This window comes from Ixodes scapularis, unplaced genomic scaffold, assembly GCF_016920785.2.
Source record: "Ixodes scapularis isolate PalLabHiFi unplaced genomic scaffold, ASM1692078v2 PGA_scaffold4__175_contigs__length_147842914, whole genome shotgun sequence".
Lineage (NCBI taxonomy): Eukaryota > Metazoa > Arthropoda > Arachnida > Ixodida > Ixodidae > Ixodes > Ixodes scapularis.
In genome coordinates this window covers 74,676,639-74,700,974 of record NW_024609879.1, presented here as the reverse complement: position 1 = coordinate 74,700,974, position 24,336 = coordinate 74,676,639, and the positions used below count along the sequence as shown (strand labels likewise).

Sequence of the window (24,336 nt, the reverse complement as noted above, 5' to 3'; positions counted from 1 at the left end):
AATATAATTAGCGAATATTAATTGATTAGGTTATTAATTGTTTGTTTATGCTCGTTTACTGACGTCCACCGTGGGCGATAATTTTAGTTAATAAAAATTATGTTTTTATGTCCCGTATATGTTTTTCCTAAGATTTCTTTCGTCTTAAGAAAAAACACCCACAATAGAACGGTATGAAATAAGTAATACACTTGACTCTAGTACATTAAATGGCGAAAATTCCTGCGAGATTTTACAAAAATATTAAACCAATAAAAAATTGTACCAGACGTTCGAGTAACAGTTTTGGTCTAAGTCGTCTTAGCAGATGGTAAAAATTGTTTCTGTATTTTCTTTTCAGAAGTTATTGTAGCATGCTAAAACACTCTCCAATAATGTTTCTGTCTCTTGTCCTTCTCTTAGCATTCTGGTGGACATGTTACCTGATTTGTGACGTTCGTCAGCCATTTTCCGACTTGGGAGTCCGATCTTGTATCTAGTTCTGTGAATCCATCCAAATGGAAGGCAATAGTAATGGTCTTGTTAGCTATATATTTTGATTAAAAGAAACAGATAGCATGAATTAAAATATATCTTACACTTATATAGTAATTCTAATTTGCATTTACGTTGGAAGTTTATTACAATTTATTTTTAAGAACGCCAACTTAAAAGAATATTTGGCATTTATTCTAAAAATCACCTGCATTTGTATACTCCATCATAAACGAAATCTATTTTTCGCTTTTACTCTAAATTCTCAGGCATTTTTTTACCACCTCCTTACACTTAGCAAACAGGAGAGCGTCAGTTTTAAAAATCGTCTAACAACGCATCTTTGCGTTTCCTAACGAAATACGCTGTGGAGTGCACGTGTACGCTCGCAATTTGAGAGCGTTGCAAGCTTATAATATGCCGCATAATTATGTTGAATATCGTAAAAAAGTAATTAGGTGCTGCGGTGTTCAGACACTCCTCTTTTCCTAATGCAATATTTTGTGTGAGTAATTCGCATCTGTCAGTGAACATTAGGGGAGGTGCCCAAAAGGGGCGTTTTCTATGGTATTTTTTTATTGATCTCGGTGTCTTGTCATGTTCAAAGTACACAAGCTCCAATGACTCTTTGTGATGCCTGATTTTCATTTGTTTAAGGGTCAAACATCACTTTGGGAGATCTAATGCTATATTTCTATATAATGCGAATCAGCCCACATAATGTGCATAAATAAATATTCCTTTTAAAAGTGTATCTCATAGAAATACTTAATAGAATATGACGTGTTTTTATTTTTACAGAAACAATGCAGGTGTTCTTCAGAACGTCCCTGGCTGCAGACACACGCACAGAAATATTTATTTCTGAAATGTGATAATTATTGCATAGTGCCAACGTTATATACAAGATATTTACGCCATTTTCCGCCACTATGACAAGGGGAGTAGAATACTTCTGGTTCTCCAATGTGTAACTCGTGTTCGAGTGGGTGTACTACGACTCTTGATGCTCTAGCGAACGATTGCGTGAGAACTACGCTCTAAAGGTGCCCCAGGGTTGTGTTTTCTTTTTTTTTTTTAAGTTGCCGATGTTCACCGGCACGAACTAATGTCACAGGTGAGGTTTCTGGAGACGAGGGACACCGCGAACGCCTCCAAAGGGCCGCCGAGGTTTGGTGTTCGAAGAAAGGCGGCGACAATGCTCGCCCACATCAAGGTGTTGACGACAGGTGGCGCAAACTGAGGAATGAGAGGATGAGGCGGAGCGGCGATTTGGCCGACCATCTTTGTACAATGACAGGTGCAAAACCTTTGATTACGGGACGTAGAAATTCAAGACCATATCGAGCTTTGAGAAAGCAACGCTGAATACCATTGCAAGCAAGTTAAAGCATTAAAAAATTGTATATTACAAAGACTCGCGACTCTGTAGTGTACCAAAAAAACTGTGAAACGCAAGCCCGCAGGAACACACACTTATAAACAAAAGCGAGCCCGGAATAAAATAAAAGCCACTTTGGTTGCTCGCATTCCAGGTACCTGCCAGATAATAACATTAGCTGAGGAAGATATCAGCTAACAGCAGTAAAAATATCTCTCGCTTGCCGCGTGACACATGAGTCGTAAAGCGACTCGTTCGCAATTTTTAAATTTGTGAAAACAAAAATATGAATCGTATATAAAAAACATGAGTCGTAAAACAAACTGTTGCACGCTTTCTAATTTGCCAATGTTTAATACTGTATAAGGGTCACAAACCTGAGAGCCATATTCAAGTACAGGCCTAACGAGGGTTTTGTATGCACTGAGTGTTATATCAAACAACGAGTGCTTTAGATAGCGCTTCAAGTATCAAAGTTTACCGTATGCCTTATAAACAACAAAGTCAACATGTAGATTCCACTTCAAATCAACAGCTTTTACGTCACATAAACGTGTATTATTTATTCCTGCGGCCCTCAAAGTTGCGTCTACACGCAGTTAAAAAATCCTCTCAGTCGAGATTTTATAACAACACAATAAAGTACATTGCAAAAGCAAGATCCGTTTCGTTGTGTGGACATGTTTTGATACCAGGTAAAAATGTATTGAAAACAAAAAAAAATAGACTTGACACCCCTATAACCGTCCTTATCTGAATACAGCGAGAAGCGATGTGCGTCTTTAAGTGATAAGAGGCGCTTTGGTCGACGGTGGGCGCGCTGTTCAGCTCAGAACCTTGAGCCTATAAAATGAAGCATCTCGAAACATGAGCCTTCTTCTGCTGAAAAGTAGTCAACTCACGAATTACAAGTACGATGTATGTTTACGACATGCTCTGATTTCAAGTATATGTACAACTTTCAGGTACCGTGGTTTGAGAATCGCACTCCCTAGCTCATGAATAATCTCCTTCAAAATGAAGGTGCTTGCTTACTTCTTACCGGTATCAAAGTATGAGGTAAAGTCCTTATATCACTCGCATTTCACGAGATAAGAACTAGCTCCGCATCGCAGAACCAACCTTCTACTGCTGTTCAACGACAATCATCCGCCAATTTTGATAGAAAATAGTGCGGCCCCTAGAGGCCGTTGAAGTTGCGTGTAGATGTTCAGTACGAGTTGTGGTGCCTGACTTTCAGATGATTCTATGGAGAGGACATTCTTGAGACGCCTTGGGGACCGCAGCTTCAAGGCACATCGCCCTGCCATTGCGGGCGTTAAATCACGCGGAATCCATTAGGAAAAAGACGTGCATAAACTGGATCACTGGAGAATGGTGCGCTGCAGTAAAAGAAGCTGCAATATGGCACGCATGCTGGGGTATCTTTACCAAGTGCATTGCAAGTATTAATAAAATCCAGACGGCGGCCTTTTGTCAACATTTCTATTATAATTCATTCTTAGCGTGGAATGAATAAAATATTGTGAAACGTTTACTCAAGAACGATAATTTTTGTTTTGTTTTATCTTTTCTTTTGTGGGCTAAATTGAACTGCGTAGGCAGTGATATTTTGAAAGTTGTGAACTGTCCCACAGTCTTTGGCTGCGATCGAACCCAAAATGGAACGAAATATAGCCTACAGCCTCTGAGGTATCCGAAGGGAAGGGACTGGGAAGGCCGCCGCCTTGTGAACAAAAAGTATCCAGCCTTGAGGTTTCAGACTTTTCACCCTGAGGGTATTCGAGAAAATAGCTGCCAGTTGCGGAAATAATTGTAAACATCTCTCGTATTCCGCGGCGGCCGAATTTGATTTGGCGGCAGCGAGTTTGACGCAAGTGTAAACGTGCCATTAGGTGCTTATTTGGGGTTTTGTAATTTCTATAATCGAGTACCAAGCCAGTCTTGAATCAGTGGAATCGCTGACCCTAGGCGACAGTAGCATGAGAGTTCGGTCGATCATTCGGTGAACATGAATGGTCACTTTGTTTTCAATTGAAGTCAGTATTGACAGCAGTGTTCGAAATTCCGCTGGTGGTCGTAATCGGTTAAATCTTGCGAAAATAATAAGAACAGCTTCCCTTTTTTGCTTTGCGGAAACATTTTCTTTAAGAGTACTTCATTTTTTTGTATCATAAAGCAGAAAGGTATCAGAGTAAGAAGCAATTGAAAAACTCTGAGTGATCACGTTTAAGATTACTTAGACTTTAACCCATGTTCTAACACGTCGTCCGTTATTTACAAGCACGTTTGCATTACTGGCCCCTAGAAACGTTTTAAGCGTGTGAATAAAATTCCAAAAACTCTTTAATTGTTTTTTTCTTAGTCTATCGGGAATTGTCTTTAATCATCGCTGTTTTCTCCGACCAAATGAAGCACTGGCCAAAATAAATTATATATCTAAGTACATCAGCGGGTTTTTTTTCATAGACACCGGAAAAGCTCAAGTCTAAATGTAAGATATCTAGCGCCGAATCGGCCATACCAAATCGCTCGTCGATGCACTGACCAGTGTAAAGTAGCGTAAAATGTGGGAGGAAGCATTTAAATGCCAAATGGTTAGTTCTACCAAGTGTAACATGTTAGCGATTATCGGCATAGGGAATGCCAACGTTTGGACTGCGTGAATTTTCGTTCAGATGGAAATACAATTTCGTTGGATGGCATATCTCACTACGATCCTTTAGAAACAATTCAGTGGGTTGCAATCAAAGCTCTTCTCTGTTCTTCAGGGGAGGCTCTTTTTGGTCGTTACAAGTTGGCGAATTTTGCGTCTCTTACTAGGGCAAATAGGAAAGAAGATAAAAACAAAAAATTACGCCATAACTGCATTAACTACAATATTTCTTGTTTTTATATTAACATCTACTCTAGGATCTGGTGCACAGTTAAATAAGACTTTATATCAATCGTCTTGCACCCCTTGCACAGTTACACCAAAAGCGCACCTGAAGCCACTTTTTTTCCAGCGGTATAACGCCCTTAAAACAATCGTAATACAAAAAATACGTGTAACACTGCTTCGTTTGAAAATTAGTCGCATTACAAGATCTTTCTGGTCCTTATTAAAGAAAAGCATCATTTAAAAGGCTGTCCATGAGTCATTCTCTTGAATATAGATTATGATTGTTTATGTTTTTAATTTGTAGTTTCATAAGTTTTCTCATGAAACCAAGGTTTCATTAGAAGTACAGTCGTTATTTTTGAGTTTAGAGCCGCGCGTGGCCGGATCAGACTCGCTCCCGTGCAGCGGCGCTCTTATCATCGGCGCCCGCTGGTTGCGAGGTTTTTGAGATCAAGGGGGAAGTTCGCTCTTGCATGGCGCTCGCCTTGATAACTAATGGTGAATTCCACTCGTAGATCTGGAGCGCTTTCCAAAATCCGCAAGGGAGGCAAAATTCCGCTCCGTGGGACCCGCTCCGAATCGACGAGGGGAAGATAAACTTGCATTTTTGGAGCTATCGCCCCCACACCCCCCTCCCCACCCCTTCTCCCTCCGCCGTACAAATGGCCGCTGCTCGAACTTGACAAGCCCACCAACGCCTCAGCCGGCTGATATTTCCGATGACTAGTGACGACTGTCACTGCTTAGCTGCATGAGTAAAACGCGACACAGGCCGGGCGAAATTATACGTACCGCGGCGCCCATGTCACAAATAACGAAGACGTCCGCGTTCGGCACCGTCACATACCTTTCGGCCGCCTCGAAGCGGCGGGGCACGGACATGCAGCGATTGCCAGCGGTGGAGTTCAGATTTGTAGTACGACTTTAATAAACACAGGTAACAAACCATCACTTGCGCGGTCGTTGCCTAACCACTTCTTGCTTTATTTCACGGAAAAACGCCGACGGAATGCAGTGTAAAAAGGTAAACAATCACTGGCTGCAGAATGAATAGGCCTAACCTTGCGTCTGCCTCCGGCTTTTCTGTCGTTCTTTTTCTTGTTCTTCCTCTCACGATCACAGACGTCAGCGCTTACGATTTGCCACGCTCCACATTCCCGGCTTTTTATCCCTGATCTACGCGAGGTAGAAGCGTTCGAGCCGTCACAATCCAGAGTAAACAACCGACGCACCCGAACAGATCCAACTCCACGACCCGACCGGCCCGCCGATGCGCCGCGCATGCGCACCGCCGATTTAGACGGAAATCACGTGGGCCGCTCTGTCAGCTTCCGGAGAGATCCGTGAAAACCAACGAGGTAGAGGGGCTTAGAGTGATAAACCGGAAGTTCGGAAGTGGCACCCCCCCGGTTGCCGCCATATTTTACGCAAATGTGACCACTCGTCACGTGACCTCCCAAGAGCCGTGACGTCACAGGTAAGATGGCAGCGCCCAGAGTTGGCGGATGCGAGTTTGTTCGGTGCGCGGTAGCCGTGATGTGCAGCTGCTTTCCGACGACTTCGGGCTTCTTCGTGCTCGCTGACGCAGGTATAATGTGAAAATATGAAGGAATGAGACTTTATACCGTTTTTGCGCAAGATCGCTCTGGATCATCTGGATATTAACGCCTGTGAGACAGCATCGCCGTACCGGTGCTCGGATTCCAGGATGTGTCCGAGGATCGATAGAACTTTGAGTGCTTTTAACATGAAATTTTCGCATTCTCTTAGCTTTGTTTGAACGTTGAAATACCTGAGAATCTACGCGAAATGTATACGTCGCGTTAGGGCCTAAGGGAAGTTGTTTCAGCCCTCCGTCATCTAACAACCATAGCAACTTTTAGCGAGGAAGCTCCTGCGATTTTAACCTTTTGTGCTAATCTACGATTCTACATTCGATCGCTTTTCTTCCTTTTTTTTGTGTGTGTGTGAGTGCGAAGTGCACCCTTATTTTCAGCTACGTGGTTGGCGTTTTATTGAGTATGGGGAAGAATAAATCGTTGCAGGCACCTGCTTCAAAGCTATTCGACTTGCTATAAGAACAACTGTTTTGGTGCATGCATAGGTTAACTGCGCATTTTTTCTGTTTTGTAGGATTTATTGCAGCTATACTCTTTTCCATCAAGAGTGCGTTGTATTAGTCGGTCAATTATTTAATTGTTCTAATTACCTGGATAAGATGATTCATATTTGTGTTCATCCCTTGCCTGGAGAGCAATCTTGTTGAAAAATGTTGACTACCATTCCTTTCGGTCTCTTCAATAGACTCTTTTTAAAAGTGTGGGCTGTCTATAATTCACATCACCGTAACTTGGAAAAGGCCAACCGCCACAGCCCCCTCGAGCCAATCAGAGAGACGAAGCGAAGGTGTGTGACAAATCTGTGCAGACGAGCACTCTGGTGATATGCTGTCATGTGCCTCTCTCCAATGTGTGTATTGACTCACCGAGACGGTAGCCTTTGCCGTCTGCCAAATTCTGATGAAACAAATTACAGTAGCTACTATTGTAATTACCCCAAGCTTTCAGACTTTGGGCATTTGTTCGACAAGAATGTTATGTCCGCCATCCCTGTGAATTCGGCTCAGCACGTATTGGACTCGAATGCTGCATTAGCGTTCGACGTGAACTGGGGCCCATTCGTGTGCTTTACGCCGAAAAAAATGGTGACAGTTGTGTTGCTTGATAAGGTTCTGCAAAGGGTCTATTGTGTCATACATATAGGAAGTGTAATGCTATATAACAATGCATCAACACATACTATTAAACTATATGCTCAGAGGTGTGTTTGTTTCTCCATTTAACAAGTTACAGCAGTGTGCTTTAATGCTATTATCATGTGTGTACTTTTAAGTATCTTCTCTGCAATGCCTATGAAGGCCCCTGGAAGGAATAAATTAATAAATAACATTTTCACATCTCTGGAGTTGGTTTTCGGATGCACCACATGTTCAGGAAAGGTTGAACGAGTGCAGCCCCTTGCAAGAAGTCTGCCAGTCTGGTATGACCCCTTAATTAATATTGAAGGGTCAGAGATGCGAGTGTCCTCGTAAGGTCCAGAGCGTGCAGTGGACGCAATTCTCGGTGAGTAGATTCTCAAGGCATGAAGGCAAGCGGAAATATGTTTTTCTGGTTAGTGTATCAAATATGTTTATTTCCACTTGATTACATAATTATTGATTCTTAGGAAATGGTTCCATAACGAGTTCTTTCTGCGACAGTCTCGTGTCAGGCGTTCAGTCGTAGTACCTGTGGACCTTGTTGTCGGATGACGCTCCTGGCACGTCGGTGTTCAGTTTGGTCGAGTGGCAACTTTGACCGACTGATGCTGTCTTGTAATCATACGTCATGTGCGGCCACCGACGTCTGATGCACTGAAGCTGCAGGGCTGGCTTCTAATCCGAAAATTTTCCTGGTAGTTTTCGGCATCAATGCAGCAAGCTCGGGCATGTATTGCTTACGTGGCTGTGCCTTTTGCTGTACCGTTGACTTGATAGCTGGCAACAATTTTTGTTTGCTATCCAAGTCTGGTGATGCTTGCAGTTCACTTTTGAGAGCAACCAACCATTCTATTCCTTCAAGTCACTCAGGGGCATTCTCCCTCAAAGTTGGAAATTGTGTGCTTCGTGGAGTGGACACAGAAAATTGATGTCAGCAAATTTTTAGGTATTGTCCTTGGACGACAACCAACACCAAATCCACTGTCACTGCATCGCCGCTCACCTGCTTTGTCGTGCTTACCTCTTGTTGAGGTGATGGACATGAGGAGCTTCGGGGTAATCAGGGATTCAGAATCTTCGATTCAGCACCTTCGGCATCAGGGACAAAGGTCGCCGAAGGTAATCCTTAATCTCCCGTGGTCGCTCCTCGAGACGTAATCGAGGGTCGTTTGGCACGAACCATCGCAGACCAATTCATTGGTACGGGCTGCTTTGGTAGACATGGTCGGCTTCATGCAGTGGAAGCAAAGCGGTTTTCGGTCGCACATTCGCATCACCTACGTTTTCCTCGGTGTGCTTTGTTAAGCACAAACCTACACACGATGTCGGGAATGCTTCGGCATTAGAGTGTCTCATTGAATTGGCATTGAATACTAAGAGGCAGCCGGTGGCGGTCGTCGTGCCATTGTGGCGTAAGTTGCCCTTAGTTTGTCAGATGCCGCTTCGCTCGCAGAAGTCTCGGTTGAAATACCTGTCAAACTTGTTCCGAAACAATCTCGGCAATCAAAATAAAAGCCAGGCAACTGATGGCAGGAAGTAGCTTCCTGATCTCCTCCCAGACAACGTCGTGGATGATGTCGTGGATGCCTGGGAGGCTGGCGTCGAAGTAGTAGCTGGACAACTCGAGTGTCGAGACGCCGGGAAGTTGTTCATAGTGGCAGGCTCGGGCATGCAGTGCACATTCCATGTTGGAAGCCTCGGTGATATGAACACTTCGACTGTTGTTGGGGGTTGCGGACAAGGCTGCCGAAGGTGTTGTCCCTCCCGTGAGGGGCATGGGATTCTTAGGTTCTTGTCTTCTGTAGCATCAAGGTCGGCGTGGGCGTGGGCGCTCGATCAAGCGCAAAACATCCTCCACGAGTGCGGTCGCGCTCTCGTTGGGGCAGTGTCCTGGACAGAATCAAGAATGCGGCTCTCTCTCGTTGATGTTGGCTGACAAATGCGCGCTTCAGCTCGATCTTGCAAACTTCCCATGACGTTAAGGAGGATCCATGGTTCTCAGACCAGCGCCGGCAGTTTCTTCCACGAGAAGTATAGGTTTTGCAGGAGCTGGTTGTCTGTCCACCCAATGTGGCGGGCGACATTGTCATATTGTTCAATCCAGTCCTTGACGTTTTCATACACCTTGCGTGAAAAAGCGTCGGAGTGTGATTTGCGACAGGCATGGAAACAATGGTGGGAGGGGACACGGTTTGCTGCTACAGGTTTGTCATTGTTGGCTTAGTCAGCTTCGGATTTTCTGACAGGAGACCGAATTCCGGTGGTTTTTCCTGGTAGCAGCAACTGGCTCGGATTTCAGGTGCTTCGTGGTGTATTTCCGAGGTTACTTTTTGTGGTATTCGGTCGTCTTGCGGTTGTTCTGCCAGGATCGGGTCAGGACTTTGCTCACGGCTCGACGGGGGTGTAAGACGCAGGATAGTCCGCCAGCCGTGTCCCATTATCGAGTAACTCGGCTGAAGAGCCGCCGGGTTCACACAGAGTGAAGGGCTATGGGTGCCCAGCACCTCCACCAGAACATACGATTACTGCTGAGCATGACCTGCAGTGCCCCAGAATAGTGAATATTGATAGAAGCTAGGACTGGAACAAGGATCCGTGACAGTATAACAAAACTCGCAGAAGAGAATCTATCCTGACCACTGAAGAAGCTGCATTGCTTTAGTGGCATTCTGTCCGAATAAATCCTCTCCTTCGGGGTTTGGCGACTGCCGTGGACGAACTGAACTGAAATGGATGTGGGACCACTTTTCTGGTAATGAGCCACTGCAGACTGTTGCCACAAAGCGGCGTGAGCTGGGTACGTAACACGCTCGATGCAATGTCCGGACAGCTTGCAATTCGCGTAACGAGTGTGGATGAAACGTTTGTGTTGACGAAACGTGCGACAGACCAGCGGGATCAATACCAACTGCAACACCTGTGCTCCGTGAAAGTGCACGTCTACGCCGGAACAATTTCGGAAGCAGCACAGCATCACCTAAAGCATGGCACAGGAACTACCAGCTTGAAGGCAGCTCTTCGGTGCGCCGCACACCTGTGCTCCGTGAAAGTGCACTTCTACGCCGGAACAATTTGTAAGCAGCACAGCATCATTCAGCACGGCACGGGAACTACCAGCTTCAAGGGAGCCTTCCGGTGCGCCGCACAACCGAAGTAAGCCCTCGGTCATTTTATCGAAGCTGCACCACGATTGCACACCGCCAAGCACTACTCACGCAATTTCCGTCGCTAAACTGTGTATCCAAATATATTGCACACGCTTCACTGAAAACCTCGAAGATTCCGATGGTCAACGAGAGCACAGAAACGTCGCCTTAAATTTTATCCTAGCGGTATCCGAATCAATCCGAGGTCCGAGCAACGTAGGTCAGATTGTCTCTTCCGTGGCAATATCCCGGTCGGTCACCAGCGAAATGCACACCGTTCCTCCGTATTTTCACGTTATACCTACGTCAAACACCACGTTGAACTCTGAACTCGCTTTCGACCGGCCTCATATGACGGCTTCCGCGTCTGAAATCAACTCGCCGAGACGAACGACAACCAACAAAGCATCCGACAAGCTCCGGCCCAGCTGGGGCCAGCCGCTGCATGGGCGCTGCCATCTTTCCTGTGACGTCACGTATTTGGTTTGGTCATGTGACGTGTGGTCAAATTTGCGTACAATGGCAGCCTCCTTATGGGGGTCACTTTCGAGTGCAGACCGGAACCCCGGTTTATCGCTCTAAGCCCCTCTACCTCGTTGGTGAAAACCCGCAGAGCAAGTTCGGCGGAGTTTGGGGCGCTCCGTGGAGCGGGCGCTGCCAGAGTACGAGCGGAAGATGACCAACTTGAGCCAGATCTGCGAGCGGAATATGCGCGCTCCAAATGGAGCGCTTTTGGAGCGCTCGAGATCTGCGAGCGGAATTCACCATTAAGGCAGCAAATGGCGGATGCGCCGTGCGTCTTCCCTGCGCACGTTGCGTCCTACTACAGTGCGGAGGAGCTACCGTAGCAAGTTCTGGTGCGCTGCCCCGGCCCTTAATAAATAACGCACTCCCAGCCGTCAAAGTCGCATTGCATGTTTGTCTTTCGTCTCCTTATATGTAACAAATTATTATGTTCTGAGCTAGATAAGAACGTTTTGCGACGTGCCCAGGGTCAGCATCATGCACAATATTAATGTATTCATCCCACTTCTGCCTCGGCGCTGACTTGAGCGCGGTTTTTACAGCAGAGTAAAGCAATGTCAAATAGAGCAGCTTCCGGCTTTGTAGACGACAATACGAATCAAGAGAAAATCCTACTTTCTACGCAAACACTCCTGTCTGTAACAGACGTCCAAGCCAGCGGAGCGGCAGAGGTGCAATAAATGCACTAATATTGTGCGTAATGTCAACCCTGAACACGCAACGAAACGTGTTTATCCACAGCGGAACATAATAATTTGTTTACTGTAAAGAGAGGGAACACAAATCCGCAATTTCACTGTGACGGCTTTATAAAGCGCACGGGCAGCGCACCATAAATTGCTAAGACGGCGCCTCCGAACTGCAGCGGCACGCGACGAGAGCAGCCAAGACGAACGGCGCACCCGCTGTGTGATCCAACTTTGTTATCAGAGCGAGCGAGACGCGAGAGCGGAGTTCACCGTCGATCTTAAAAATCTCGCAGCCAGTGAGTGCCAACGATAAAGGCTTGTTCACACACTTGCAACCGGGTAGGACCAACTGAGACAAGACCGGTTTTTAAGTGTCTTGCGAAGCTTAAAACCAGCTCATCAACATCGCCTCCGGTGCTAAGCTGTCGAAGGTTGCCTAAAACACGGTCTTGGTCCTTCGCGGTTGCAAGTGTGTGAACTGGTCTTAAGAGCGGTGCTGCACGGGGGCGAGTCCGCGCCGGCCACGCGCGCGGTGCGTTTTAAAGTTTAAAACAAGACTGTACTAACCTGTTCTAGCACAACGTGGGCCGTCGTTCTGACGCCATCTCGTAAAGTTTTCTTTTTTTTTTACAAGTTTTTGCTGCATGTGAATATTGCTAGAAACGACAGCAGAGTTACTCAAATTTTAGCAAAAGTCAGTTGCCGCTGGGAACAAAGCGTATTCAATGGGCTTGAATCAATTCCCTGCGTGATCACGTTTAAAGAAGGACATTTTTGGAATAAATGAAGGTATAAATTACCAACCTGAGTCTCGGTTCTTAAAAACCTTCAAAAGCCTTGCTTCAGCAGAAAACCAAAGAATGAATGAGGCGAATGCCAGCGCTCCGACAATAATCCTCATGTTGGATTGTTTAGAATTGCAGAAGGCAAAGTATTTTGCTTACTTCATGAACACCTTTTTATGTATGTGCGATGCGGAAGACCCCAGAACTTTTCATTAGTAAAAGCTTCAAAATATGCAGCAGCTGTGGTCATTTCCGTCTCTATAACGGTTTCTTTTGATTTGTTTGGTGTATTTTGTTCAAACAATGACGTCTATTTAAAAGGAACTTACGTTGATAAACGTGTCCAGGCGGAAGTATATTTCATATATATAAAAATTACATCCGCGTTCGTTGACTTTATAAGAACTAAAGTTTTAGATATAAGTAGATATCTTAAGCATTCCTACTTTATCCGCACCGAATCTATGGTACTAATCCTCCAATAAAATAATTCAGTTAAGGAAACTTTAACATTATTCATCAAGTAATGAAAAGCTTGTTAGCCAATCTATGTTTATACTACGAATAAAAAAATTGATGTTGGTGTTAGTATTACTTTGTCATGAGAGTCTAACAACTCTCATGTTCGTCAAATACACAACAAAGCGATAAAGTTTACACATTTTGTTAATTTTTTTTATTGTTTCCGTGATGTTCTTTAAGAAAAACGTAAAACCTACATCATTGCGGCTTGTGCACGTGAGCTGAACGACGAGGCGCAAACTACGCTAAGAGGTAATTCTTCTAAAAGATGAGTAATTAACTAACATTCGCTAATTAACTTTCTATTAGAGGATATAGAACGCATGTTTAGACTGGGAAATTGAACCCAATAGAAACATCTTATATGTATAAGAAATGTCTTGGTCCAATAGACGCATATAATCAAATACGATCATATAAGACCATACAGGAACCCTATGAGAGCAATGTTGTATGCTCTTACATGACCTTATTTGACGATATGTGTTTCTTGGACCAAGAAATTTCTTATACGTATAAGATGTTTCACTAAGGGAGCCAGTCTTAGAAGTTCTGAATCGAGCGCGGAGTGCGAGCTATCCATCGCCAAAATTTACTCTGAAAACTGTCCCAAGCCAAAACCAAACATTGGACGCGCTCCGGTAGGACAATCCCTGTTTTGACGGGAGGCCCACTTGGTTATGACGACATTTCATACTCTTCTTTTTCATGACAGCGCGAAAGAGTTGATAGCAGTAGGCGCTCCAAGGCTGGTCAGATAATGTGATAAATCAACTTACAAACCATGACAATATTTTTTTTTGGTGTTGATATTTTAAGCTGTTTTGAAAGTGGAAAAATAATACTGAAGAGCCGCAATGAAAAGCAACTTGTCACGTTCGCTAAGTTAGTTTATCGCCTCTTATGGACACCCTAATGAACTACGTGGGCCTCTGCTACGATGCGGGGGTTGCCCTTCCGGTGCGCTTTGGGGATTTGGTTTCGGTTTCAGAAAGTTTCTAGAGTAAACTTTGGCAATGGGCAGCCCGAACTCTTTCCTCGATCCAGGATTTCTAAAAACTTGGCTAGCCTTCGATATTCACTACCTCCGATTTTGCAATACAAACATTTTCTCTAAATCCTGTAATTAAATTGTTATTTTTTTTTACTTTTAGTTATTACTCGTTTTAGGCGCAATATCTCTTTAACATAGTGTCCAGCTGGCCGTATAACTTTTCTGCACAAACCGCAAAACTGTATGTTTTACTGCTTTTATGAAACTTTTGTGAATAATAATAAAAGACAACTGTATATAATTGCCTATTTTTGTGATTTGTTTCAAGATTATGAACTCCTTAACTACTTTTCAAGCTAATTAATGTAAAATATAAGGGACTGTGAGTGCGATGGTCTAATATATTAGTAACTTGTGGACCTTAATTAACTTTCAGATTATTTTTTTTTAATTCTTAAAAGCTGTTTGTCACCTGTTTTAATTAAATTCTTTTTATTCTGGTGAACGTACGAATATATTTTACTGAGGAAACAAATGGACCCATAGCCAATCGGCTAGTTTGGATATTAAATTAAGCCCTCTGAGGCGTAGCGTGCAAAACAAAGGCTAGTAAGTGTATGAGGAAGTACTACAAACAAAAATATACAAAAACGAAATGAGATGAAATATACAAAACGCTTATCTAATTATAGGAGCAATAAAGATTATTTAAAACAAGAGGATGGTTATGAGGGTGAACACGATTTGAGAAACCAGAAGGTAGTGTTTTAGATCTTCACTTAAGTTATGTGGAGATCAAATATCCTTACCCAAGTAGCACAACACATCGCGCTGGGGCCGGAGGGGTCTTGTTCAGACTTGTGCCTATCTCAAATACTCTACTCAAGATACGGTACGTATTTCAGATACTTTTTGAAGTATCCTGGTATCTTGCAAATACTTTTGATCGAGAGTATTTTATACTCTATTCTAAATACAATTCCGTGTATTTGGTACTCATTATTTGAAATACATTTTTGACATTCCGTCATTTTTCGAGTTTTTCGGTGGGAAGTGGCTAAGGTGACTTTCGTTGGGAAACCCCTTTGGTTAAGCTCGTAAGAAAAACATCATTCTTTTGCGGATTGTAACTCATATTACAGATTGCGACTCATATTACAGCCTAAAGTTTGTACAATGAAGGTTTTTCCCCTTGCCTTCCCAAAGGCGCTTTTTGTTTCCTAGAGTTTCCCCCAAAAAGTCCTCACACAAATGGGGTGGTTTTACGGAACTTAGGATTGGATGCCACACTGAGGCGCGACGCAGACCGGGAAACGACATACGAGAAGAATGCAGAATTGAGTGTCAAGAAAATTACAAATAAAAGAATAAGAAGTGCACAGAAACAAAAAAAAAACGAAGACATTTTTATTTTTCCTGTTGTGTATCTGACCCCCCGTACGGCAAAACGTCTAGGCTTCCTTTTGTTTATTTTCTTTTGTCGTCAGACCGTCACTTATTGCTTTCGCGAACAATGTCTGTAAGCGAACATTCAAAAGCGGAGAATAGGACAGGAAACGAACTAAATGTTGAATGACCTCTTAAAATCCCAGCAAAGCGCCTCCCAACGCTGAGCGACCACTGCCGATGGCTTTTATGTGGGTTCTCTTTGTTATCCATTCACTCATATTCGTATCCCAAGTTCGTTTATAGTGAACTCCCATATAGGGAGTATGGATTATAGTTAAACGATGCGTCTAAGGTGCGCCGCAAGACGTGATATTCAGCGATGTCTAAAACGACCTCTTTATTTCTGTCCCAGAAATGTTTTGTAACATGTACCAGTGATATTGCCACGCGCGTCGCCGGGCGAGCGCGAGGCCGAATGTTTACCGCGCTTGGCTCTCGCGCGGAGCCTCCGGGTTCGATTCCAGGGAGCGGACTCCTTTTTTATTTAATCTTTCAACTTGACATTCTCGCAAGTTTGAGAGCCTTGTGGTGTGATCGAGTTACGAATATTCTACGCCGAATGTTCGATAAAGCCGCGAGGGTAGAAAAGGTGCTCCGCGTGACGGTAGCGAAAGCTTGCGCTGGAAACCTCCTTGGTTCGATCCCCACCGTCCCCGCTTCTTGCGATCTGGATGAGTTTCGCACCGGCACGCGTTAATGTAATCACTACTGCGTGATGCACGTTAAAACCCCCAGGTTAGCGGTTGTATTACACTGGCTAAATTTCTCATCTACAGCTAAGCGACAGGTCACCCGTTGAGGCGTACCATCACCAAGAGCAAGCCAATTTTTTTCTTTTTTTGGTCCCGTGTCAGTCTCGTCCCAGCGCTCGATCCTGCTGTTTCGCCGACGTCGACGCCTGCGACGCTAGCCTTTCTCTATTTTGTTTCGAGCACAAGTTCGCCCCATTAAACGCTCAGTTTGCTTCAGTTATTCGCCGCCTCATCATTTGGCAGTCGGGAAAATATTCTGCGCCTTGTTGTTGGACTGCAGAAAAACGCCCTACGATGTTGTTTTTTTCCTCTGTTTTGTGTTGGTTCGCGCTAATAAACATTCTGGTAAACCAGATTTGCGCAACTGTATAATTGTCGTTGTCACTGACGTCGATTTAAATTACGCAATGCGGAAGTATCTTCAAAAGTAATTACACTTCTAAGTATTTGTATACTACTCAAAATACTTTACAGTGAAAGTAACTTGAGTAGTATTTTAAATACTTTATGAAGCAGGTATTTAGTAACATAACTTAAATACTTTTATCGAGTATTTTGTCCAACACTGGTTTTGTTCTGCCGGGATGGTCTCTTCGGGCCGGGACCGCCAACACCCCACGAGGTGAAACTGGCCGGCCTAAAGTCCAGATCCGTCCAGCACGACGAACTCGCCGGGGTTGTGGCCTCGCGCTGCCAGTGGCAGGTCCTTGCACGCCGATGCCGGTGTCCCACCCAGTTCGCGGGGACCCCAGAAAGTTCCCAGGGGCTGTGTTCCAAAATTTACTGGATCCGACTCTGGAGTAAAGGTTTCGTGCCGTGGCGTTTCAAAACTTATTCGAGCTTACTCGATGACGTCAGAACTCGCTTTCCAGAAGCAATCTGTTTACTCCAGAGTAATTACTCCCGCTACCCTCCTCGATCGGTGGGTAACGTTGGATCAAATCGAGTAAATACGTCACGTGATCTGTTCGTCGTTTGCTTTCTGCGCCGACAGTCGCCAAGGCTCGCTTGCTCCGCAGGCTTTGGTAGCGGACGTTCGAAATGACAAAGAATGAGGTGCAGCGATTTATGCGTGGTTTTTGCGATTTACTGTTTTCAACCTGGAATTGACTGCATTACATCCAGGCCGTGCATCTTCACCGAGAAGGTATACTTGTTAACGTATCATAAAAGTGCAGCTTCTCCGCATTCTCGTCCTCGGCGTTGGAGGGAATGCCGTATTCTCACGTTCAGGGTTGAAAATGTTCGAACGCAGTAAATGATGAGGTAGTATTTTTGTGTCCCCAAGGGTATGTGTAATGAGAGGATAATACTAGCAAAGCAGTGAAGGCTTCGAAGATTTCATGTATATGATCAGTCAACAAGCCCCCCTCTCTCTCCCTCCCCAAGAAATTGCCTATAGCGGTTTGGAAGTATTTTTTAATCATATTCGCATCAAAGCGAACGTAAATTGCCTGTCACTGTTGAGAAAGCCCCCTATATTGTACCGCTACGCCCCATGTGAAGCAATTTCTGCAAAACGTAATCGGTTCAAATTATGATGCGTGGAACATATGCGTTTAGGGCACTTGGACTAGATTTACAGCCATCGCGCTGATTAATAAAAAAAAGTTTTGATGACTAACTGAAAGGAGCAAGTAATTTTGATCTCAATATACAGCCCAAAAGGAAGGTGAGCAAGAGGAGCTGGTGGAGCCACCTAAGAAAACACCGCGTCGTCATTAATATTATCGTCTCTTCGAGTGCTTTCTGCATGATGAAAATAAATCGACTGCTATTTTCTGCCGTCGTTGCTGTGTTTTGTTTTTTCCGTAGCCCAATGCAAAGCCAATCCGCGTAGTATCCAGGTGATTATCCCGTCGTTTCAACATCGAGTCGTGGATCGTTTACTCGAGATGTCACGTGGAATTACCCGTTGACGTAGGAGACAGGTCACTCGGGTCAGATTTGAAACATAGCCAGGGACGGCCGACGAGTTCCCAGGACCGGCCAGATTCTGGCATTGAGATCGGCCATTTTCGCCCGCGGGGCGCTGACCTGGCATGCCGAGACCGGTGTCCCGAGAAGTTCCTGCCACAGGCCGGTCTGGCCAGTGCTACTGTATGCACGCCTAGCGGGTAAAACAGCGGTGACACCTCTATCTGTCACCGTACGGAATAGTAAAGAGAACATACAAAATTGGTACCGTGAGATAGTTTATTGTAAATCACTAGGGAGCTACTGCTCGCTATCACCAGGGCGGAATAAAGCAAGCTGGGTGAAAGTGGGTGTGTCTCCAAGAACGGGAGTTTTCATCTGTCTCTTCGCACTTCAGACCTAGACAGGTAACAGTTTAACTTTTTCTCAACCAGGTTGATGATGCACTTCAAAAGTCGAGTCCTTAATTAGAGCGCATTCAAAAAGAGTCGTTGGATGACGGAAATCAGTTGAATTATAGGGCAAATCAATATCTTGAATACCAGCTGCACACGATGCACCGGTCTCTTATAGTGCAGAAAATACTAAAATCAGGTAATACTCGAACGTCTCTAAGAGAGGATCTCGTTCTACAGTGTGACAGAAAGAAAACCCAATGATGGTGGTTCATTTATGTGAAAAAGCGAAAAGCCGAAAGCGTGGTAGACCTCAGATATAACAGCAGTTCATGTAAGAGCAAATCTTTTCTAATTTATGCCTTATATCAAGTCCTCTGAATTAACCTTTTTAGAGAAGTGCTCTGCGCATGCGCAGGCTCTCTTCGCGTAGCAGTGAAAGCCATATTTTCAATCAGTGCAATATTTGTGTTACCTCATCTGTCCCAGCTTCAATCACATTGTTGTTCTGCACCCAGCAAAGCATGGCAATTCAAAGAATGTCGATAAAATTATTCACACCTGTGTGTGGCATGCAATATTAGTGAAGGAAAAGATAAGTGAAAAATAGGAAACTGATGTCAACCTCAAGCCTACGTCTGAAGGCATTTTTGGTGCGGTAGATTAGCACATTCTAGTAGTCAAGCTCTCTAATGCATCATCTTATCATTCTTTTGGCATGGTGTTTTGCAAGTTTAATGCCCGCAGGAACTGAACACTTTTATTTTATTAGTTTTCTTTTTTTTTTACATTTGTGGCATGTTCAGAGCTCAACATCATAGTTTAAACGCTACAGTTAAAAAAAAAGTGTTATTTATCATTCCGCACATCAATGCAAACACCTTCCTCGTTTTATATTGCCGCTGTGTTGTTTGTTGATGGGTAAAATATTGATGCCATATAAATAAATTTGAGTTCTTAAATTATGTACACCCTGATCTCAAAACTGTAGCGCTCTTCATATGCACCTCCTTCAGGACATGACCTACCTGAGAACTGATGGCATTGTATTTCCCTTTGACCGATTGTTTGTAGACACGCTATCAATCTGTGTGATTTGCGTGAACGGCTGGGCTCAATCTGTGTGACTTGCTTATCGTGGCTCGGCGAGTTGTCCATGAGCCGCAGAAGTTAACTGATTTCAATAAAAGTGGCTATAGGAAAATAATATATTTTTTTAATTTATTGTTTATTTATTCATTAAACAAGTAATAGGCCTCGCGATTTCATGCCCTCAAGCCATCCACGTTTCATTGGAAAGCAGAATGGCTGCAGTGAAAGCAAATGACGGTTGTTGATTTGGCAGGAGAAAATTGGGCAAAAGATAATTTGGCATTTGAAAACACACGGGAGGATGTTATTGTACACAAAACATGTCACAAAAAATTTTAAATAAAAAATAAAATTTTAGTTTTGTGGTGGATTGAAACCAGTAAGACCCTAGAGCAATACACTGGAAGAATAATGTATTAGGGAATTTGACAGTTGAAGAAGCACTTATGTACGTGTCAAGCCAAAATCCCCCTATGAATCATTGTACCCTTCTGAATGGAGTGTATGCACGCAACACTCAGTGTCATGTTTATGTGAGTAAGGTACATTATCTTTATTGACCTTTGACCTGAAAAGTAGCACAATGAGCAGACCAAATCACCACCGGCATGCGCCAAGAAGTAGCTTCTGTTACACCACTTGTTACCCATTTGCTTTGAAATTTACAATGGGAGGACAAAACGAAAACTGGTCCTGCAACTCAGAAATTGCGATTAGCAATTCGTGTCGTAAAGGTTTTGGAAGCCGGGGGTAAAAGACGAGGCAGAGGGCACGAGACAGGCGGTCGGCGGAGAAGACACGAGCTGGCGAGAGAGAGTGCTAGCTGAGCGAGGCTGGTAGCTGGACAAGGAACGTCGAAGCCAAGCTGCCTGGCCTGGCCCATAACAAACCGCGGAGCGGTCCACCAGCGAGGTCTGGAGCAAGACCGGTGGAAACGGCGAGCCCGGGCCATATGACCTGGGCTATGACAATCCCGGGGTGGGGCGTTGATAGCCTGGGACATTGATAGCCTGGAATATCCAGCCTACGCAGCGCTGGCGTGGGAAAAGTGATCCGCAGGCTTGGACACGGACTTCGACTGTGAGCTCTGATCGACGGGCGACAACAAGGGTCGGCGGGCCCGGACTACCGGCTCTCGACGACGGTCAACCGGGAGGTACAGTAAACCCAATCGCTGACTTCTCGTTGCAGTGTGTAACTCCCTGGTTGACGGGCGGAGCGCATACCGATCGGGCGGGATTATTAGTACAGGGACCTCCGTAAAGAACCCCATATTAAAATGGCACCCAACGTGGGGCCCGTTCGGTATGCCTCTGCTTCTAGTCGTCCCCAGAGAGTCCCATAAATTCGTTAAGCGGGTTGTTCACTAACGCTAACGATGCCCTTTGAGACAAAGTATGATGGAATATTGGTGACTTGTCTCACAGCAGAGCTCAGCAGGTGTCTCCTCGAATCGAGTACTCGAATAGAGTCTCGAAGGACGAGGTTGCCATCGCGCTTTCTCGCGTACCCCAGAGTAGTTGTTGGCGGAAGGTAACGCAACCGGGGGGAACACGAGGAGCGCGGTTAAGATGTAAGAAAGTCGTCTTCGGAGGCAGAAGAGAAACACGGCAGGCTCGCTGGAAGGCAGGATAGCGACTGGCAGGAGGGAAAACAGCCACGACTTATTGCATATTTAGGATTTAGGCTTGGAGTGATGCGGTGAGCTAGTAAGCGCTTGTCGAGGCCCGTGGTGCCGATGGGTTTTTGTCGGTGGGTGTCGGAAAGATAGTGGCAATTGCAAACGGTACCGGGAACACTGGCGGACGAGATTGTCAGCGGGTGTTGGGTAAACTGGCGTAAATTGCAGTTGACACCGGGAACGCTGGCAGGCGAGTTAAGGAGCAGTATGATTTGTAACCGCTGGGTCAAGACGGCTAGTTGCTTCGCGTCAATTAAACAACCGACAAAGGGCAGAGGGACGACTGTCCCTTGATAAGGGTCGTTCCAAGGAAGCTACGAAATGTTTCATAGGATACTTTTTCGGCTTCACTCTGGCCGGTCGTGGCAGTGACAACAAGACTTTTAATAAGTTATGTCGCGTCACGACCTGGCCGGGGATGAGGCTGTAGACATTTGGGTGGCGTGTAATTGTCCAGCTTGCGTTAAGGCGTGAACGGTTTAAGTGGGCTTGCTCGCTGAGCTACCCCCCCTCCGAGGACACATCAGACCCTAGAGCTCGTATGCACGTGGACGGAACGGGACGCTGACGCTTACATCGAGTACCACATGGTATATGTAGCCGTTGAGGAACGCGGGTATGAAGTATGGCCGTCCCGCCACAGGCTTTGGATCCCTTCGCTTGCGCAAAAGATGGACTAGGTTTACACCATCGTTACCTATTCTGAAGGAAACTCACGCGTTGAGCAACGCAGCTAGTGGTTTTGCCGCATCGCTTGCTCCGAGGTGAGAAGGGCACCCGAGGTATAAAGACGCGAGCGTCGTGTCTAGGCTTACTCGGCGAGGTAGAAACGAGGAGGCTTGCCCGGTTCACATCGCTGACTTGAAAGGGTACTACCGTTGTCGCGATGGGGAAGACGTATAACATGAGGTTGCGGTAAGACACAAGATATCGCCTGTTCTTGGCGACCCAGGAGCGAGCTCTGGAACGCAGACTTGCTGAGTTAGCCGCATGGTACACGAACCCGTCGGCAAGCTATTTGGCGGGGGAGGCTATGGCCACTGCCACAGTCTGCGGCAGAGTACTTGTTCGTTGTGTGTTGTTTTAACACTTTGTTCTGCACAGAATAGCTTCTTGGAAAGACGGCCGTAGATGGCGTAACCCAGGAGGCCCACCGGGAGGGAAAACGGGCCCATTCGTTTTCCCAAGTGCTCAGTGTGGCTGACAGTTGTTCGGCCTGACGAACGGTTCAGGCGGGCAGTCCTAAGCCCACTGTGACCTCTCAGCGGAACGGGGCAAGTCCGTCTGCGTCGGCCGGACCAGCTTAGAGCAATCCCCCTGCTGCATCGCGGTGAGTTGGACAGCGAGCGACAGACAGGCCGGCATTGTCTGCCGGCTTCGCAAGCCACCACCACCTACGCCGCTTTCGGACGCTGCAACGTGGCCACTCCGGCAACAGCAACAGCGGCCGCCCATGAAGCCCAGCGGCTCCCTGAGACCCATGACGTCCCTCGAAGTCCGGGCCTTGAGACGGTGACAGTGTGGGAGCCGGGGGTAAAAGACGAGGCAGAGGGCACGAGACAGGCGGTCGGCGGAGAAGACACGAGCTGGCGCGAGACAGTGCGAGCTGAGCGAGGCTGGTAGCTGGACAAGGAACGTCGAAGCCAAGCTGGCTGGCCTGGCCCATAAAGAACCCCGGAGCGGTCCACCAGCGAGGTCTGGAGCAAGACCGGTGGAAACGGCGAGCCCGGGCCATATGACCTGGGCTATGACGATCCCGGGGTGGGGCATTGATAGCCTGGGACAGCCAGCCTACGCAGCGCTGGCGTGAGAAAAGGGATCCGCAGGCCTGGACACGGACTTCGACTGTGAGCTCTGATCGACGGGCGACAACAAGGGTCGGCGGGCCCGGACTACCGGCTCTCGACGACGGGTAACCGGGGTATACAGTAAACCCAATCGCTGCCTTCTCGTTGCAGTGTGTAACTCCCTGGGTGACGGGCGGAGCGCATACCGATCGGGCGGGATTATTAGTACAGGGACCTCCGTAAAGAACCCCACAAGCTCCAGATAAGCAGTGCCTTCTTTTGCAACAAGAACTCCCTGATATCCACCTCCTGCATTATTGGGTATAGATTCCTACTCGTCAGTTTCACCGGGACCGCTGGAACAGCTGAAGCTCCTTGTAACCCTGCAGCTCTTCATTGTCGGCATATTGAGACAAGACAAGACGCACGCAAACTTTTGAAAAAAAAAAAAAAAAAACAATTGAACTGGCGATAATAATCTCTTGAGAAGGGGAACAAAGGAGACAAAAGACGAACACAGAATTTAAAAAAAAAAAAAAAGCTAGGTGACTGGTTCGCGACAAAAAAGAATTCACCTGGTCCTTTCATCGAACCAGGAACATCTATATTTCCAGTGGAGCGCTCTACCAACTAAGTTAACTAGGAGTTTGACGTCAGTATTATCCCCGAGAAGTTCGCGTCGCGCCCCCTTACGGCAAACAGGGGTGACGTCACGGCGAGGAGAGAAGTTTTCCCCGACTCGCCCCGCTCGCCCTGTGGAGGCTGTGACGACGTTAGCTCTCGGCGCGCTCGTTTCTATTTAATTTGTTTTTGCGTGTTTTTCGTCGGGAGTGTAAATTTTTTATATGTGCCTTTATTGAAGTATGGCCTGTAGCTACAGGCGAAACTTCAACCAACATTTTAAACATGGTTGACAGTGCAGGCAACGTGTGAATCGCAGCTGGTATGTGGAAATAAAGAAGTATGGCCACAATTGCATTAGCATCACTATAGATTTACATCTCGCACAATAAATTCTGCTGATGGTCTGAATAAATTGGCAGGTTCTGTATACTATTTTTTTGTATCTCTGTTGTTAAACAAGATCGCCGCAGCAGAAAGCTCC

At 45.7% G+C, this 24,336-nt stretch overlaps 1 protein-coding gene across 1 annotated transcript in view; it reads right to left on the bottom strand.

Moving 5' to 3' along the window:
- LOC120839788 overlaps positions 1-12,758 on the bottom strand; it is a 48,287-nt gene extending 35,529 nt beyond the window's left edge. Inside the window, exons 1-2 of the mRNA XM_040210154.1 lie at positions 12,662-12,758; positions 423-526 (exon numbers count right to left, since the gene is read on the bottom strand). Of these exons, the coding sequence (XP_040066088.1) occupies positions 423-526; positions 12,662-12,758 (201 nt within the window). The remainder of the gene's footprint in view (positions 1-422; positions 527-12,661) is intronic.
- Between the last annotated feature and the right edge of the window lie 11,578 nt (positions 12,759-24,336).